The 16,374-nt window shown below is 41.8% G+C and overlaps 1 protein-coding gene across 3 annotated transcripts in view; it reads left to right on the top strand.

Moving 5' to 3' along the window:
• Positions 1–16,374, top strand: part of KCTD20 (potassium channel tetramerization domain containing 20) — a 35,116-nt gene extending 18,742 nt beyond the window's left edge. For 2 of the 3 annotated variants that reach the window (XM_058554493.1, XM_058554492.1), the window contains exons 2-8: positions 1,946–2,151; positions 4,022–4,295; positions 6,945–7,047; positions 7,420–7,540; positions 9,174–9,371; positions 10,794–10,904; positions 12,675–16,374. In XM_058554493.1, the coding sequence (XP_058410476.1) occupies positions 1,992–2,151; positions 4,022–4,295; positions 6,945–7,047; positions 7,420–7,540; positions 9,174–9,371; positions 10,794–10,904; positions 12,675–12,967 (1,260 nt within the window). In that variant the 5' untranslated portion in view covers positions 1,946–1,991 and the 3' untranslated portion in view covers positions 12,968–16,374. The remainder of the gene's footprint in view (positions 1–1,945; positions 2,152–4,021; positions 4,296–6,944; positions 7,048–7,419; positions 7,541–9,173; positions 9,372–10,793; positions 10,905–12,674) is intronic. The other variant, XM_058554494.1, reaches the window with a different exon arrangement.

Genomic DNA, 16,374 nt, shown 5'->3' with positions numbered 1-16,374 from the left:
GCTTATTCAAGCTTATTGTGTTTTGGTCCAAGAGGTCTTTTGGAGAGCAACAAAGAGAAATTTGAACTTGAGCAGCTAGTGAAGAGTTGAGACGCAGCAGCTATAGGTTGAGTGAAACATTATAGTTCAAAACCAATTGAACTTAAAGAAGCAGACCCCCTTTTGCTCTTTCCAATGTTGATGATAATGCTTTTTCCAGTTCCATGGGTCTTCTTTTTTATCCTGTTCTGTAGACCTCATTTTTGACATCTTCTGAATCAAACTTAAGGGCAGTGGTGGATCTATCTGACTTTACCAATCATCAGGGATCAGTTTTAAGTGGGTACATTTTTTTGTTTTTTCCTTAAGAAAGGGTAATCCTGAAAATGCTGTAGCCAAATATTAAGTTTTCTATCAGAACATTCACTTTATTCCCTCAGTTTGCCTGATGTTGTAAGAGCCATTGTCTGAAAATAAAAGATTTCCTTAACTGAAAGTGTCTCTTTAAAATGACTTGTTTTCAGGCAGATGTATTGACTCATCTTTTCAAAGTTATTTCATATATTTCATATTTCATCCAAGTTAAAACAGGGACTAACTGATCAATCAACTTTATGCTCAGGATTCACAGTTTAATTCACATTGCAAATTATGAAGGGATTCACAATTTAATTCACATTGCAAATGTTTATTGACTACCTCTGCATGCTTGTATGTCAGGAAATTCAGAGGGTTTTGTTTTGTTTTGTTTTGTTTTGTTTTGTTTTGTTTTGTTTTTTTGAGGAAGATTGGCCATGAGCTAACATCTCTTTTGTGTAGGGGACTCCGCCACAGCATGGCTTGATAAGTAGTGCGTAGGTCTGCGCCTGGGATCCGAACTCGACAACCCCGGGCTGCCAAAGCACAGCGTGTGAACTTAACCACTACGCTACCAGGCCAGCCTGGAAATTCAGAGTATTAAAACATGTTACTGCTCTTAGTGACCTAATTTCTTTCTAAATCAGTGTTAGCATGCAATTCATATGCATAAAAATTGCTGGTGATGTAAGATGATTCTTCCACAAGAACACGAAGTGGAAATCAGTACAGGATAAACTGTGAAAGTGCTAAGTAGAGTGATCTTCAGGAATGTTTTCAGTAGTTGGGCAGCCCCCAAGGATGGAAGGGCTACAGGGCACGATTACCTGGAAGAAAGGTGTGAAGTCCCCCACACAGCCCCTCCATTCTGCCTTGCCAAATGCCTTGCACAAGGCAGTCACTCAGTAGGTGTTGTTCACAGTAGGTGTTGTTCATCATGATTGTGCACTGCTTGGGGGAAAGTCAGCCTTATAGCCAGTGACACCTTGGTGTGATTTTGAGGTGGGAGTTGGTGGTTGAGCATAAGGTACGTAAAGTGAAAGAGAGAACTTATAAAGGAGAACTTGAGCACTTACATAAGTCAAATTTTGCTTTTTTTAGTGTAGGTTACTTTTAGTTTCAACTCTCATACTAGCATTATGCTTGCAATTGTATTTCGTTTCCTAGTGCTTAATTGTTGCAGGGGTGTATGTGTCTCAATTTTTAAAAATATATGTGCAGGTTTTCTTTAATTGACCAATTAGACTTCCCTTCCCTCCTTTGTGTCTCTGTGGTATAAACAATACCACCAAATTATTGTACCACCATTTACTATGTAGAATTGATCGTGAATGTGGCCACAGTCAGTGAATTTGATGTCTGTTTATGGATAAAGCTTAAAATTATTCCCTAGTAACAAGTTTATCAACATGCTTGGTGATTTGGTAAAGACACTTTAATTAAGCCCAGTTCTCAATTAAAAAAAAAAAAACATAGAAATATTTAAGATGTCATTTCTTCTCAGAACAAGAATGAGAGCTGCCATTTCTCTAGTTTGGCTTTCATGCCATGAAAGTCCTTGGAAACTGTTCTGAGACAGTTCTAAATCATGAGCATTCCTGTCCTCCAGGACTTCTTTCTGATGAAGCAGACAGTTCAGGATACAGAGTCCAAGGATGAACGTTCACCGTGGCAGTGAGAGCGACAGGTTATTGCGGCAGGAGGCCAGCTGCCTGACGGATGAAGCCTCAGCTGCAGCCCAAGAAAAAGAAACAAATAGCCCGGGTTCTTCTGGTCTTCAAACTCTTGCTTATCCTCTAGGTCCCAGGAATGATGGTACTGTGATTAGATGTTGACTTAATTTGGAGGGCTTTCTGACACTGAGCATCCACTCCACCCAGAAGGCATATAAATGTTCTTAATCTAAATAAAATATCTAGTTAATTGGCTTAGCTTACATATCACAATTATATAAAGCTGACCGTCACAGAAAATGTCCACTTATTTAATCAGTCTAGCACATTTAACTTGGTGATAACAGTGTAAGAAAAATAATCATGGGTTTGGAGTCAGAAGACAGATTCAAAATCTAGCTCTGCTACTTATCAGCTGTAACCCTGGATGAGATCAGGGTTTCTTAATCTAGAAAACAGGGATAATAATATTCTTACCTCACAAGGCTGGAAGATTATTGAGTTAATGGACGTGAAGGCTCTTCATAAACTGTTAGGTTCTTTTTAACTTTTAATGAAAATAGTAGCAACAATAACAATAGCAGTTACCATTTATTGAGCATTCACTGTGCTAGGAACTTTACCTACATTTTTTTAGATCAAGGGTGGCAAGCTACAGTCAAATCTGGACTGCCTGTTTTTGTAAATAAAATTTTGAAATACAGCCATGTGCCCATTTGTTTACGTATTGGCTATGGCTGCTTTCCTGCCACAAAGGCAGAGACTATGACCCACAAAGCCAAAAATATTTATTTTCTGGCCCTTTACAGAAAGTTTGCCGATCCCTTCTTAGGTTAATCCTCCTTTGACAGATGAGGAAACTGAGGCTTCAAAACCTTGGGTAACTTGCTCAGGTTCACACTGCTAGGAAGTAGAGGACTGGGATTTGAACCTGTGTCTTTCTGAACCAGGATCTGCTGTTGTTTTGTGTATGTCAGCTGACAGAAAAGCAGAGTGTGACTGCCCCCCTAGAGTGCACCATGAGGGAGAATTCATGCAGTGAGTCTCTTCCTGCTCACCCACTTAAGCAGGGTGGAACCTGAGGCATCCTTCAGGAATCAACCCAATTTAATTGCCTCATTGCTGGGGGAAAAAAATCAAGCTTTCTAAAGAACTGAAGTAGTAATTTAGGTACCTACTTTCTTTTTTTTTTTGGTGAGGAAGATTGTCCCTGAGCTAATATCTGTGCCAGTCTTCTTCTATTTTGTGTGTGGGAGGCTGCCACAGCGTGGCTCGATGAGCCACTGGTGTGTAGGTCTGTGCCTGGGATCTGAACCTGTGAACCCCAGGCTGTGGAAGCGGAGCATGCGAACTTAACCACTACGCCACCAGGCCAGCCCCCCTACTTGCATTTTTAAGAACAGCATTTCCGAGTGTGAAAGCCTGCCTCAGCGATTACAGTGTGTTTTTGTTAGAATTTTGCCCATGGATTGTGTGGAAACTTAGTTCTTGGCATGCAAACACAGGGCCACATTAAAAATTTATCAGAAGCTATAGGATATGAGCCCTAAATAGGTTTTTGGTCTCAATCTTGGTTTCCTTTTTTCTAGAAGCAAACAGGAAAAAATTGAGTGCACTCTAGCTAACAACTTATTTGGTTATCTAAGTGCCAAAAATCAGACTAATTTCCCAGAGGTCACGGGCAGTAATCATGTTCATGAATTATTGTATACAGATTTGAAGTATATGAGGGGTGGGAATGAGACATTTATTTTCAGCCTTGGGAGGTAAGAAGGATATTACATTTTATTGTAAAGTGTGGACATTACTGCCTTCATTCCCCCTCCCCAACACATGTACAACGGGAAAAAGCTCCGGGGCATCCAATGAGTCGCTCGTTTGTATTTTTTTCTTCACTTGCCCTAGGCAAGAGTTTTTGTCTGTGAACACCTAAAAGTTTGGTCTTTTTGTTTGTTTTTCCCCCAAAACTTTTTGCTGTCACGTTATTTTGGTTTGTTTGTTTGATCTTTTAGACCTTTCATTTGACTATGCCTCTCAGCCAGCAAACCTTCAGTTCCCGCACATAATGCCACTTCCTGAAGACATCAAAGGCTCTTGCTGCCAAAGTGGGAATAAACGGAACCATGAACCCTTTATTGCTCCAGAACGATTTGGAAACAGCACTGTGGGCTTTGGCAGTAATATTCATTCCCAGGCGCCAGAGAAAGTGACACTTCTTGTAGATGGCACACGTTTTGTTGTGAATCCACAAATTTTCACTGCTCATCCAGACACCATGTTGGGAAGGTAATTGATGATAATTTCCTTCCAAGTTCACTCTGTTCTCTATGAGTAGAAATACCTGCTGTTTATCTTGCATTAGATATCAGAATAAAAAACATTGCACTGCTTATTTCTCTACCTTCATACTTTTGTGAGACCTAGAGGGCAAGCTGGTAAAAGCCTTATATGTGTTAGTGACTTTTTGGGGGGGCGTATTTATTTTATTTACAAAACCAGTATACTGAAATGAGCCCCCACAAAAGGGAGTGCAGTCATTTAGAACTATGGAAAATAGTCTGCTGAATCTCATTCCCTATTCCTCTGTAAACTCACTCTAAACAGAAGTCAGATACTTAATTTCTTTTATCCACAATTTGTATAACCTCACAAAAGGAATGTTTTCTGAGTTCCACAGGTCAAAGACACTGGGATAAGGTGAGCTCTAAGTTGTGTTCTTTTTTTTTTTTTGTCTTTTGTCTTTTGTCTTTTAATAAACAGAATTAGACAAATGTTCCACATGACACAAGAACAAAGCCACTGTACTGAAAAGCGTTTTGCCTGCCATCTTTGCCAGTTATGCTTGGCAATAGGTGTTATGTTGTCATTTTCTAATGCCTCCATCACAACTCAAGTTTTCTGAAACTGAATCTTTACATCTGGCTGTTTTGTTGTTTCATGATTGCTCTCTGTTCTTTGTATTCCATTCTCTGTGCTGCTTCATTCTGACTATGATCTTATCCTCCTCTCACCATCCCCTGCCTGCAGCTTCTTAGGATAGAGTTTAGGAAATGGAAGGCGCCTGCCAAGGAGGAGCACTCTCCGGGAAGTACTCTTGGAGCCTGGGCTGGGAGTTAGGAGACAACCGTAGACCTCAACATGAGGAGGAGCAACTGGGATAAGAGTAAAATAATAATAATTTGGCTTTTGAGGGTTTTTATCTTCTTAGAAGTAGATCTTATTTTATTTGAAGATCTGGCCTCACTCAGGACTTTGAACTAATTTGAACTGAAGTAGAAATCAGAATGGGCCACACTAATTTGCTGAATTTTAAGCTATTATGGAATCCAGCTATTCAAATATGTGTATATTTGAACATATACATACATATTCATGATGAACCATTTTTTACCAGACCCAAACCTATATATTTCTCAAACATCTGAATTAAGATTAAACTAGAACATTAAAACATTTTCCAAATTGGCCCTATATTTTATCAGACTTGACTTCCTGTCCTCAGTCTTGGTATTACCACCACTATTGCCCCTTCCCACAAAAAAGTGTTCCTCGGGGCAGGCTGGCTGTTTGAGATAGGTTGCCTCTGGTAGTGATCAAGAGAAGAAAGGTAAGGATTTTCTGGGTAATCGATTCTTGAGTGACACACTGGTTCTTTGAATCTAGGAATGGATTGTCTCATGAAAAAGAGACTCATTTTTTATCTCTGAGCTTAGGTCCTGCTGATGATAGATGGGGGGGGGATTATATTTATGGCATGTTGTTCACTATTTTGATTCATAGCTGTCTCAGCTAGGCTTCAACCAGAACGTTCTAGAAAAATGTCAGCATTCTTTGAAGACTACTTTTATCAGGATGGATTTCTTATATGTGGTGTAGTGAGTTGGAAAGCACGTGCTATGGAGTCTTTTTCAGACCTCTGAAAAGCAGCCAATTCAGGGTGGAAGATAAGTTTTGAACATTTGAACAGCAGGGCTTCCTGGTAGCTTCAGAAAGGAAATGGCAGTGAGTCCTCACTGGAAATTCCAATCAGGCTGGCTGAAGATACCGACTCCCTGCCCCGTCCCTCGTGCTGGCTTCCCATTCCACGACTCATACACAGAAGTGCAGCAGGAGTAGTAGAAGTCAAGGGGCCAGTTTTATTGAAGAGGATCTGAAAGAAGGGAAGAATGAGTAAGAAAAGCCAGACCTCTTCCCTGTGCCCTCCTGACCTCTGAGTTTCTGCACAGAGCAGGCCTGCCTCTCTGAAATATGTCAAGCTGCTGATAAGCCTAGTTCCTACCCTCCTTTTCTACTTGATTTGAAATTCCCATCACCAGAATTGCTCTTTGGATTGAAGAAGAGCATTTTTTCCAGAACTGCACCCTTAAAACGTAGCAGGAAAGGGAAAGTATTAACATATCTGCACCTACTGATACAGATTCATCTATCAGATTAGATGTTGAAAAGCAGAACTCAGAAGCGTTGAGGACTGGCGTACTGGAGAGGTAATTGTTGGAAGAGGAGGGAAAGGAATGAAAGGTCAGGAGCATGGCCATGCTCTTCCTGAGCTGCCAGGCTGTCGGCAGGTTCCTGGGCAGTGGGGAGGGTGTGAGAGGCAACTCGCACACACTCCAGAGGTTTTCCAGGGCAGCTCTGCAGATGCTGTTTTACTTCATTCGCTGTCTCAGCAGCTCACTACAGGTGAACCTTGAGGACTTGCTGCTGCATTCCTCCTTGCACTCAAATGCTGAAAGCAGTAGCTGCCATGTTTCCTGTCTGAAGGGAGTTTCCTAAGGCTTGAGTATGTTTATAGGGGTTGGGTCCCAGTGCCATGTTTTTAACTTATGCTGCGAGGGTGTGGGATGGAGTCTTCCAGAATGAGGTGAAGAAGGGAGAAGCCTCATCTGTGAAGAATCTCGCTGGAGAGGGTAACGTTGTCGCCTGGGTGTCTTTCAGGATGTTTGGACCAGGAAGAGAGTACAACTTCACGCGGCCCAATGAGAAGGGCGAGTATGAGATTGCTGAAGGAATCAGTGCAACTGTATTTCGAACAGTGCTGGTGTGTAGTCGCCTTTGCGTTACCCCCGCTTCCCCTGGGGGCATATAGAGTCAGAAGCCTCGGGAGTTCCATCAAACTGTGTTACTGACTTCAGGGTCTCCAGTTTCCAGTGATTGCCTTTCCCTCTTTATTTTCTATTCCTGTAACTTTTAAGTCCTTCTTGCTTATGTGAGCTCAGTCAGGTATCAAGATGTCGTGATTATTAAACATGTCAGGATACCTGGGGCCACTTTGCCATCTAATGAATCGACCAACTTGGTGATAGTTCTAGTAACTCATCACTTGAACAGAACCAGGAATGAATAGGGGGTTGAAGAGGTAACTTTTTATCTTGTTCTCTGCCTACATTTCTTCTTCCTAATCTATTTACAGGATTATTACAAAACTGGTATCATCAACTGTCCTGATGGCATCTCTATCCCAGACCTTAGGGATACGTGCGATTATCTCTGCATTAACTTTGACTTCAACACTATCCGATGTCAGGATCTGAGTAAGTACAGGAGTAGCTGAATTTTGAGTTTCCTTGGAACTGACTGATATTTTTATTACTAAACAGAGTTTCAACTGTAGATTGAAAATCATCTGCAGAGGCAGAGATGTGACACTAACCCATCCCCTCTCTTGCTGCAGAGCACTGTGAGGAAGTGGAGTAAACAAAAGAGAACATGTAGTGTGTTCTAAATCTAGCTTGACCCATGAGTCACCGAGCTAATTGCTTTCCCTCTTGGGACTTTGGCATCTCAACTATTCTCAGATATGAGGGAAGGCTACTAATAAAGTCAAACAGCACAAATTGGCTGGGTTCTTATTTTTTTTTTTAAGCTTTGTTTTTTTTTGTTTGTTTTTTTTGTGTGTGAGGAAGTCCAGCCTTGAGCTAACATCTATTGCTAATCCTCCTCCTTTTTTGTCCCTTTTTCTCCTCAAAGCCCCAGTAGATAGTTGTATGTCATAGCTGCACATCCTTCTAGTTGCTGTATGTGGGACGCGGCCTCAGCACGGCCGGACAAGCGGTGCGTCGGTGCGCGCCCGGGATCCGAACCCAGGCCTCCAGTAGCGGAGCGCGCGCACTTAACCGCTAAGCCATGGGGCTGGCCTGGGCTGGGTTCTTCTTACAGTTAATTTTATCATTATGATTGACTTAGTGTTTGCCAAGTGCTTTATAGATGTGAACTTGCTTAAATCTTACAACAGTTAACTCTGAAAGATGGTGAAAACCTCATTTAACAAATGAGAAGACTGAGAAATTAGTTTGTTAAAAGCTCTAAGCATTAAAGCTGGGATTAGAACTGATTGTCTGACTACAAACTCCATGCTCTTATCATTACTTAAGCTTCCTGAAATTATTTTAAAAATTATTTTTTGGGGCCGGCCCGGTGGTGCAAGCGGTTAAGTGCGCACACTCCACTGCAGCAGCCCGGGGTTCACCAGTTCGGATCCCGGGCACTCACCGACGCGCTGCTTGGCAAGCCATGCTGTGGCGATGTCCCATATAAAGTGGAGGAAGATGGGCACAGGTGTTAGCCCAGGGCCAGTCTTCCTCAGCAAAAAAAGAGAAGGGTTGGCAGATGTTAGCACAGGACTGATCTCCTCACAAAATAAATAAATAAATAAAAATTATTTTTTGAAGTTCCTGATACATTTCTCTGCACATTCCATGAACTTCTCTGGACTTGTGGTTTCTCTACCGGGTCTAGTACACACTTACAGCAGGTCTTTCAGTGTTGCCAAACTTGAGGTTATTCCTCTTCTTTGGTATTCTAACACTATGAAATTGGGGTCCAGAGCATCTTCAGAAGAGGTATATAAAGAGTCATCCCCAAATGATGGTCTGTCTCTTTCTAGAATCAATGTTCATGGTCTGACACTGTGTGTCCAACAAAACCTCAATTTATCAGAATGCTCAAGGATTATTAAACATGAGGAAATTGAAGAGTGGGGGAATGTGAAACAGATCTAACAAAATCAGCTTAATTGTCACCTTGGAACTGGAAACAATCTCTGCCTTTAAATGGGCTACTTCTTGGACCTTATCAATGATAACAGCTGTTATCTCATAGTCTTTTTCGCTCCAGTAATACACGCATTGGGCAGAGAGGATGTTCACCTGCAATGTCTCTCCCCAGGTGCTTTGCTGCATGAACTGTCCAACGATGGTGCTCACAAGCAGTTTGATCACTACCTCGAAGAGCTGATCCTGCCCATCATGGTGGACTGTGCCAAGAAAGGCGAGCGGGAGTGCCACATCGTTGTGCTGACCGATGAGGATTCTGTGGACTGGGATGAAGACCACCCCCCACCCATGGGGGAGGAATATTCCCAAAGTAGGAGCCCCCTCATGGTATAGATGTTTTCAGCAAAAACTTGCTGCCCAGAGTACCAGCTAGATCCTAGAACCAACATGAATATCCCTGTTGAGCTGGTGGTGAGCACACTCACCTGGATGATCGATTCAGTCTAGTGATGCAGGTCTAACTTCTCCGCTGGGGAACATAGTTAGACCTCCCACTGCTACTCCTGGTGTCTGGGACTCTGGCAGTACTGAGGCAGCACGTTAAATGGTGCTATCATTCTGCCCTCCATTTGTTTCATTTTTAAGTCCTTTTGAATTGGTAATAATTAAAAATTCAAAAAGTACAAAAGGATATACATTGAAAAGTCTTGTTCCCACCCCTGACTCATCTACCTAGTTTTCCTCCTCAGTTTCTTTTATATCCTTCCAGATGTATTCAATGCACATACATAAGCAATTACATACATGTTTTTTCCAAGTGATACCATATTATACAGACTGTTCTATACTATGTCTTACAGAAAAAGCTTCCACAATCATTTTTATGGCTGTGTAGTATTCCATTGCATGAGAGTGCCATAATTCATTTAACCAGCCCTGTTGATGGACATTTAAGCTATAAATTATAAATGATGCTGTTGTGAATATCCTTTTAAACATAGTATTTTCACATATGTATATATCTATGGAATAATATTGCTAGAAATGGAATTTCTATGCCAAAAGCTTTGTGCTTTTGTAATTTTAATGTTGCCAAATTATCCTCCGTAAAGGTTGAGCAGACTTACACTCACAAAACGATGTATGACAGGTTTGTCTCCCATATCCTCAGCAAAACAGTGTTTTACTAAATAAACTTTTATCTTTGCCACTCTGATATGTAAAAAACAGCATCTCATTTGAGTTTTAATTTGCATTTCTCATTTCATGAATGAAACTGAACATCTTTTTAATTTTTAAGAGCCATTTTAATTTCCTTTTCTGTTAACTGTATTCATGCCCTTTGCTTATTACAAAATTGGATTGTTAGTCTTTTACTTAGTGATTTGTGAAAGCTATTTGTTACCACTCTATTTATTAAGTTAACCCTTTGTGATATGAGTTGCAAATATTTTTCCCAGTTGATTGTCTTTTGTGCTTTGTTAATGGTGGTTTTGGCTAAGCAGAGATGTTGTATTTTTATGTAGTCAAGTATATCAGTTTTTCTTTTATGGCTTCTAGGTTTTATGTCATACCCAGAAAGGCCTTTTCCACCCTGAGACTATAAACATTTCTCGTATGGTTTCTTTATCATGGTTGATTTATTATTTAACATTTAATCTGTGATCCATCTGGATTCTTTTTGGCATCAGGGCTCAGATATACCTTTCATTAGTCTGATTCTGGTAGGTCATCTCCTTCATCTTATGGAGGTCTTTGCTCCATGACTAATACCAGATTCTTTTTTTTCTAGTTCTTTATAGCTCTAAGCTCTACAGATTCTTCAAGTATATTGAGAATCGGGATGTCGCTAAAACAGTGTTAAAGGAGCGGGGCCTGAAAAACATTCGCATTGGAATTGAAGGTAAAAAATATCCCAGTCCATATTCAGCTTGCATGGCTCATGGAGTAGGGTGGATCTGTGACCACAGTTTATGTCCTTAAAACTCAGCTTCCAGGGGACCTAGAGAATAGGCACACGTGGAAACTACATTCCTACCCAAGTTTGAAGGATTCCGTTGTTCTGTTTGTTTGACCTTACATTTCCTTTTCATTTTACTTCCAGTTGAAAATGCTTTAAAGCAGCTATAGGAATAAGTTGCAGTTTATTGCCTCAGGATAAAGAACAGTGAGGGCTAAGGACACTGGTGGGTAACTGTGCAAGGCTCATGGGCTCACCAAGTAGGAGAGCCATTCCGCCAACAGTCTGGGTGAGGATCTTCCTGGGATCTGGAAGGGTCCTTCTGAAAACCATAGCTTGGAGACTCAAAATTTAAGTTTATTCCACTATATACCTTTGAGGACCATCTGGATGTATGGCCAGAACTTTAAATGATCTTGTGCAATGGCTCCCAAACTGTGGTTTCCATGGAAGGGTCTTGGAGACTGATTCTTGGAGAGTGCCAAAGCCATCCTGGTCTCCCCTCCGTGCGTCTTTGACTCTTGTGTTTTGCTACTCTTGCTGTCTCAGTCCTGCCCATGGAACCCATCTGACTTCAGTTGGAATTTAAAGTTGGAAGAGATTTTTGAGATCATCTATTAAACCTCTCTCTACTTTGTCCCTCCCTTGTCTCTTTGGAAACCCCAGGGACAGGGTGATAGGGATCACTCCATTTCCCAGAGCAGCCCATCCAACTTTTCTACCTTGAGAACATTCTTCCATGAATCTAATAGATAACCATCTCCCTCTTCTGTGTTCCTTCTAGTTCTAGCTCTGAAGTTACTCTGAGTAAGATTTCTCCCATTTCCATGTGACAGGCTTTCTGATGTTTTAGGCTGCATTCCTGTTTTTTCTTTAGGCTAAACTGTCCACATTTCCTTAACTACTTCTCATACAGCATGCCCTCTAAGCACTGGCATTAGAGGACTGGAGTAGCTATGCCCTAGCAAGATTTTTGTTTGATAGTATTATTGCCAGTGTTTCTAAAGCCTTCTGAAATTTGTTTTTTTTTAATGACTTGCACTTTAGTGCTCAATCAGTGCTAGAATCGAGGTAATAAGCAGCACACATCTTTTTTACAATTTATTTTTTTTATTTATTTATTTATTTTTTGTGAGGAAGATGAGCCCTGAGCTAACATCCATGCTAATCCTCCTCTTTTTGCTGAGGAACACCAGGTCTGAGATAACATCCATTGCCAATCCTCCTCCATTTTTTTTTTTTTACCCCCCAAAGCGCCAGTAGATAGTTGTATGTCATAGTTGCACATCCTTCTAGTTGCCGTATGTGGGACGTGGCCTCAGCATGGCCGGAGAAGCGGTGCGTCGGTGCGCGCCCAGGATCCGAACCCGGGCCGCCAGTAGCGGAGCGCGCGCACTTAACCGCTAAGCCACGGGGCCGGCCTTAAAGGCTTCTGAAATTAATAAGAGGTTTCTCTCCCCCTTCCATTAGAAGGAATAGAATTTTTGTTATTTCCCTTCTAGGGACAAGACCCACTAACCTGAGCAGGAGGGAAGCGAGCGTGTCGGTGGTTGGGGGTGGGAGGGCATGGTCAGAGGCTGGTCACTTTCCCAGTAGTTTTCATGGATAGTCTTTGGATTTGGGAGAAAATTGATGTGGTTAGGAAGGAGAAAGTATGGAAGCCAGAGTGAGAAATTTGCTGGAGTCATGAGAACGGCCTTTTTCCTGTTTCAGGTTACCCTACCTGTAAAGAAAAAATTAAGAGAAGACCTGGTGGCCGATCTGAAGTAATCTATAATTATGTGCAGCGCCCCTTTATCCAGATGTCGTGGGAAAAGGAAGAAGGAAAGAGTCGCCATGTAGATTTCCAGTGTGTTCGAAGCAAATCCCTCACTAATCTGGTAGCTGCTGGAGAAGATGTCTTGGAGGACCAGGAGATACTAATGTACCACCCACCCCAAGTAGATGAACTTGACCGGCTAAATGCCCCACTTTCTCAGATGGCCTCTAACGACTTTCAGGATTAGGGCCAGCTGTGGGTCCACCCCTCTTCAGAGCCTTTCTGTCTGGGATGCTCACAGCCAGTTCTCCCCATGGTTTGTCTCATCCCGAGTAGGAGACATGCTTCTCCCTCATCCTTTTCCCTTTCTCCCATAATCAACGTGTGTCCTTTTCAGTAAATCTGTGCCTCCGGCAGAGGATGACAAAGCACTCACTGGTAATTAAGATACTAGCTTTATAGCAGCCTTGGTAACTTGAAAAATTTGGGTCTGGTGCTGTTCACTGAGTCTTTGCATAACTGCAAAAGCAGGAAAGGAAGTCAAGAAATCCTGTTGCCTCATATTCAGCAAAGCAGTCCTCGTCCCTTACACTCTGTTCTTGGCTTTTGCCTGTTTTGTTTTGTTTTATACCAGGCAAATTACTTAGTAGCAAAGGGACCAAACTTAAAAGACAATCTCTATCTTTCACAAGCAGGCACTAACGGGATGCTCATTAGAGGTTAGGGAAGAGGCCATTCCTGGGGGCCTCTGTGCCCAGGTTGCACCTGGAAAGAACTGGGCCCTCATTCAAAATGTCCAAGAGGAAATTTCTAAGAGCTTAAATTCAGTTCTGTTCTTCATTAATGCAATGAACAATCCAAAACCACACAGAGAGATTCTTTGACAGGAAGGATAATGGCATAACAATGTTTATGAAACCTTTTTAGCTTCAAGGTTTTTGAGCCTAAACAAATTGATTATTCATTTGGAATGAAACTTACAACTCAAGTAGAACCTCTCCAAATCAGGCCACTTGGATTATCTTCTCTTGGAATCTGGTATGAAGCCATAGGTCGTCACCCTAGGGCAGCATGTTGCTGTGGGTGTGGCTGGGAGACCTTAGATGTGGCTTAAAGGCTTTCAAGACGTGGGCAGAATTTTCTCACAAGTGCTCAGTTTCTCAATAGAAAGACTTATAAGAGCTCCAGGGAGGGGGCATTTGGGCTGAAACTGGGTGGGAAAACATCACCTGCTCAGGCTTTTTCCTGGCGCAGGATTTTTCTTTGTATATTTTTTTCATACTATGGAATGTTTCTGGGTATCAAGATATTTCAGTTTTTGAAATAGCCTATCAACTGCTCACAGTGGGTAAGAAAACCATAGTGTCATCCCCAAAGGAAGGATGAGTTGAAGGGAAATTAGGCCTAGTAATTTTGTTTGATCTGTCAGCTCTGTGTTAACAGTGCATGATGTATGACAACCCAGCTCACTCTCCCCAGTCCCCCCAGTACTGAACCACCTTCCCTGATGTCCCCGTGGCTATTAACAGCAGAGCAAAATTTAGAGTCTAGAGCCAGATATAAGTATCTTGAGATTATCTCCCATTTTGCTGTAGAGGTGGGCCTTCCAGGCACCTACCCAGACCATTTACCCATCACAAATTATGAAGAGACACGTAGTTTCCTTCAAGTTCTTTCAGATAAGAACGTGACTGATTTTCTTCAATTCCATTCCCATGAGATACGGTAAGGCAAGCTACTTGATTGCATTTTTATGACTGCCCTAGTCACAGTCCTCCAAAGGTGAAGTTAGATGGGTGTTGAAACCTGCTGTTTGCAGGCTTGAAGAACAAGAGTGTTCTTAGGAAGTGGGTTCTCTGTGCATCAGCATCACAGTGGAAATCAGTGCTCTGTTCCTTACTCAGAAATAGTAGTAGTAAGGGGTTAAAACTGAGCCATCTCCCACCTGCAGAGTTCTTCTGATTACCATTGGCATCCATTGGTAAGGCTGATGGCCAGGGTTAAGGTTTAGGGTTGTTTTGTAGCCAGAGGGTAGTTTTACTTCTGTGAAACTAATTGGCTCATATTTGAGGTCAGGTTTGGCTTTGACCTCACCAGTACTAAATTCATACATTCAACTAGTAGTTGACTAGCCCTTGTAATTGTTTAATGGTGCTTCCTTTACACTTTTCAGTTGACTTCCATGCCATCACAAAGGAAATCTGAATTAACTATGTAGTTTCTGACATTAATACATCTTACATATTGTTAACATTTAAGTATAAACGTGCTCCAGTTAACACTCTAAAACTACTTAGTCCTTGCTTGGGTAAAAAGCCAGGTATGAAAGGATGGCATGTACTTAACACTGTGTTCTATGTAAATGATTAATTTCCTCAGACTTTCAAGAACTAGGTCTTTTTTCCCTCCAAATTAGGTTAATATGCTTTTGGCCCCAACCCATAGGGTTTGAGTGAGCTGGAAATCTGTGGAGGTAAATCTGGCAGTGTCACCAGGTGGTGGTGACTGAGGGGAAAGCTGGGTCCACAGGTTCCTTATGGTACAAAGGGAGGTTTCTTCACCACCCCATGCCCTCCCAGCCTGGAGCTCAGCATCACTGTAATTGGGTGGTTCCCTTCAGCCACAGCTGCTCGGTTCCCAGGGCCAGGACATTCCGCAACGGCAGGACCTCTCAGTGCTCACAGGGACGAGGGCTGGATTGTGGCCATTCCCTTCAGTCAGTCACTGGCCAGCTGGGCAAGAGGTGTTGTTTCTACTAAAAAAGGTGGAACTCAGGTTTGATATTTTTTCTAAGTGCCTAAATAAGTAAGCCAGGCTGTTTATACAGAAACATTTTCATAAGAAAATGGTTTTACCCAGACTGTCTTACTCAGAGGTATCTCAGCAGGCCAAGATGAACCTGAATTTGAGGTTTAGAATCTTGAGTTTGTGTCTGCATCCTATCATGTATAGTTGATTAGGAAACATTGCCATTGTAGAGTTGGAGAGTGGGCAAGGAGACAGTGTCAGAATGTGTCTGGTGAGATTACTTAATGGTTTCCCCAATGTGGGGGAGACGTATTGAAAGAATGACAGCAAAAACGGTAAGGACACTAGAAAGTAGTTGGATTTACTGCACAATATGCAATAGCCAATATTATTTTAACTAAATTCCAAGAGAACAGTGTGATATCTAATGTATAGAGGTCTATGAAAATATTGTGGAATAAGCCTGGGAAGGGTGGATATATTTGCAAATAGTGTTCCAACAGGTCTTTCTGTAAGTAAAAACAATCAAAGCACAGGCTTTAACTCAAATTGTCAAAATGTGATATGCAGCATTTTTTATCAAGTGTCAACAGAAAGTTAAAGAATCGGGGGGTATTAGTCATTTATTCGATGCCACTTCTTGCCATCATTTTGAAATTGTTAAAATGGGCACAGTGAGTTCAGAAAGCAAACCTGACGCCTTCTTGGGAGATGGAGCCACATTTGTGCTCTGGGGGGATCACCTCTGCAGGAGAATAGGACATTTCTCAAAGGCAAAATGCTTGTAGGTTTTGCCTCTTTACTTTGTATTCACTTTTAAAGTTGCACTTGTTCACCTATCAGTGTTTACGAAATCCTATATTCGGGATGCTTTTTCTATAATAATAAAATATTATCATTTGTGTC

The sequence above is a fragment of the Diceros bicornis genome, chromosome 14 (genome assembly GCF_020826845.1).
Source record: "Diceros bicornis minor isolate mBicDic1 chromosome 14, mDicBic1.mat.cur, whole genome shotgun sequence".
NCBI classification, from domain to species: Eukaryota; Metazoa; Chordata; class Mammalia; order Perissodactyla; family Rhinocerotidae; genus Diceros; species Diceros bicornis.
The sequence above is the reverse complement of the archived record's forward strand: the minus strand, read 5'-3'. Positions and strand labels throughout refer to the sequence as shown.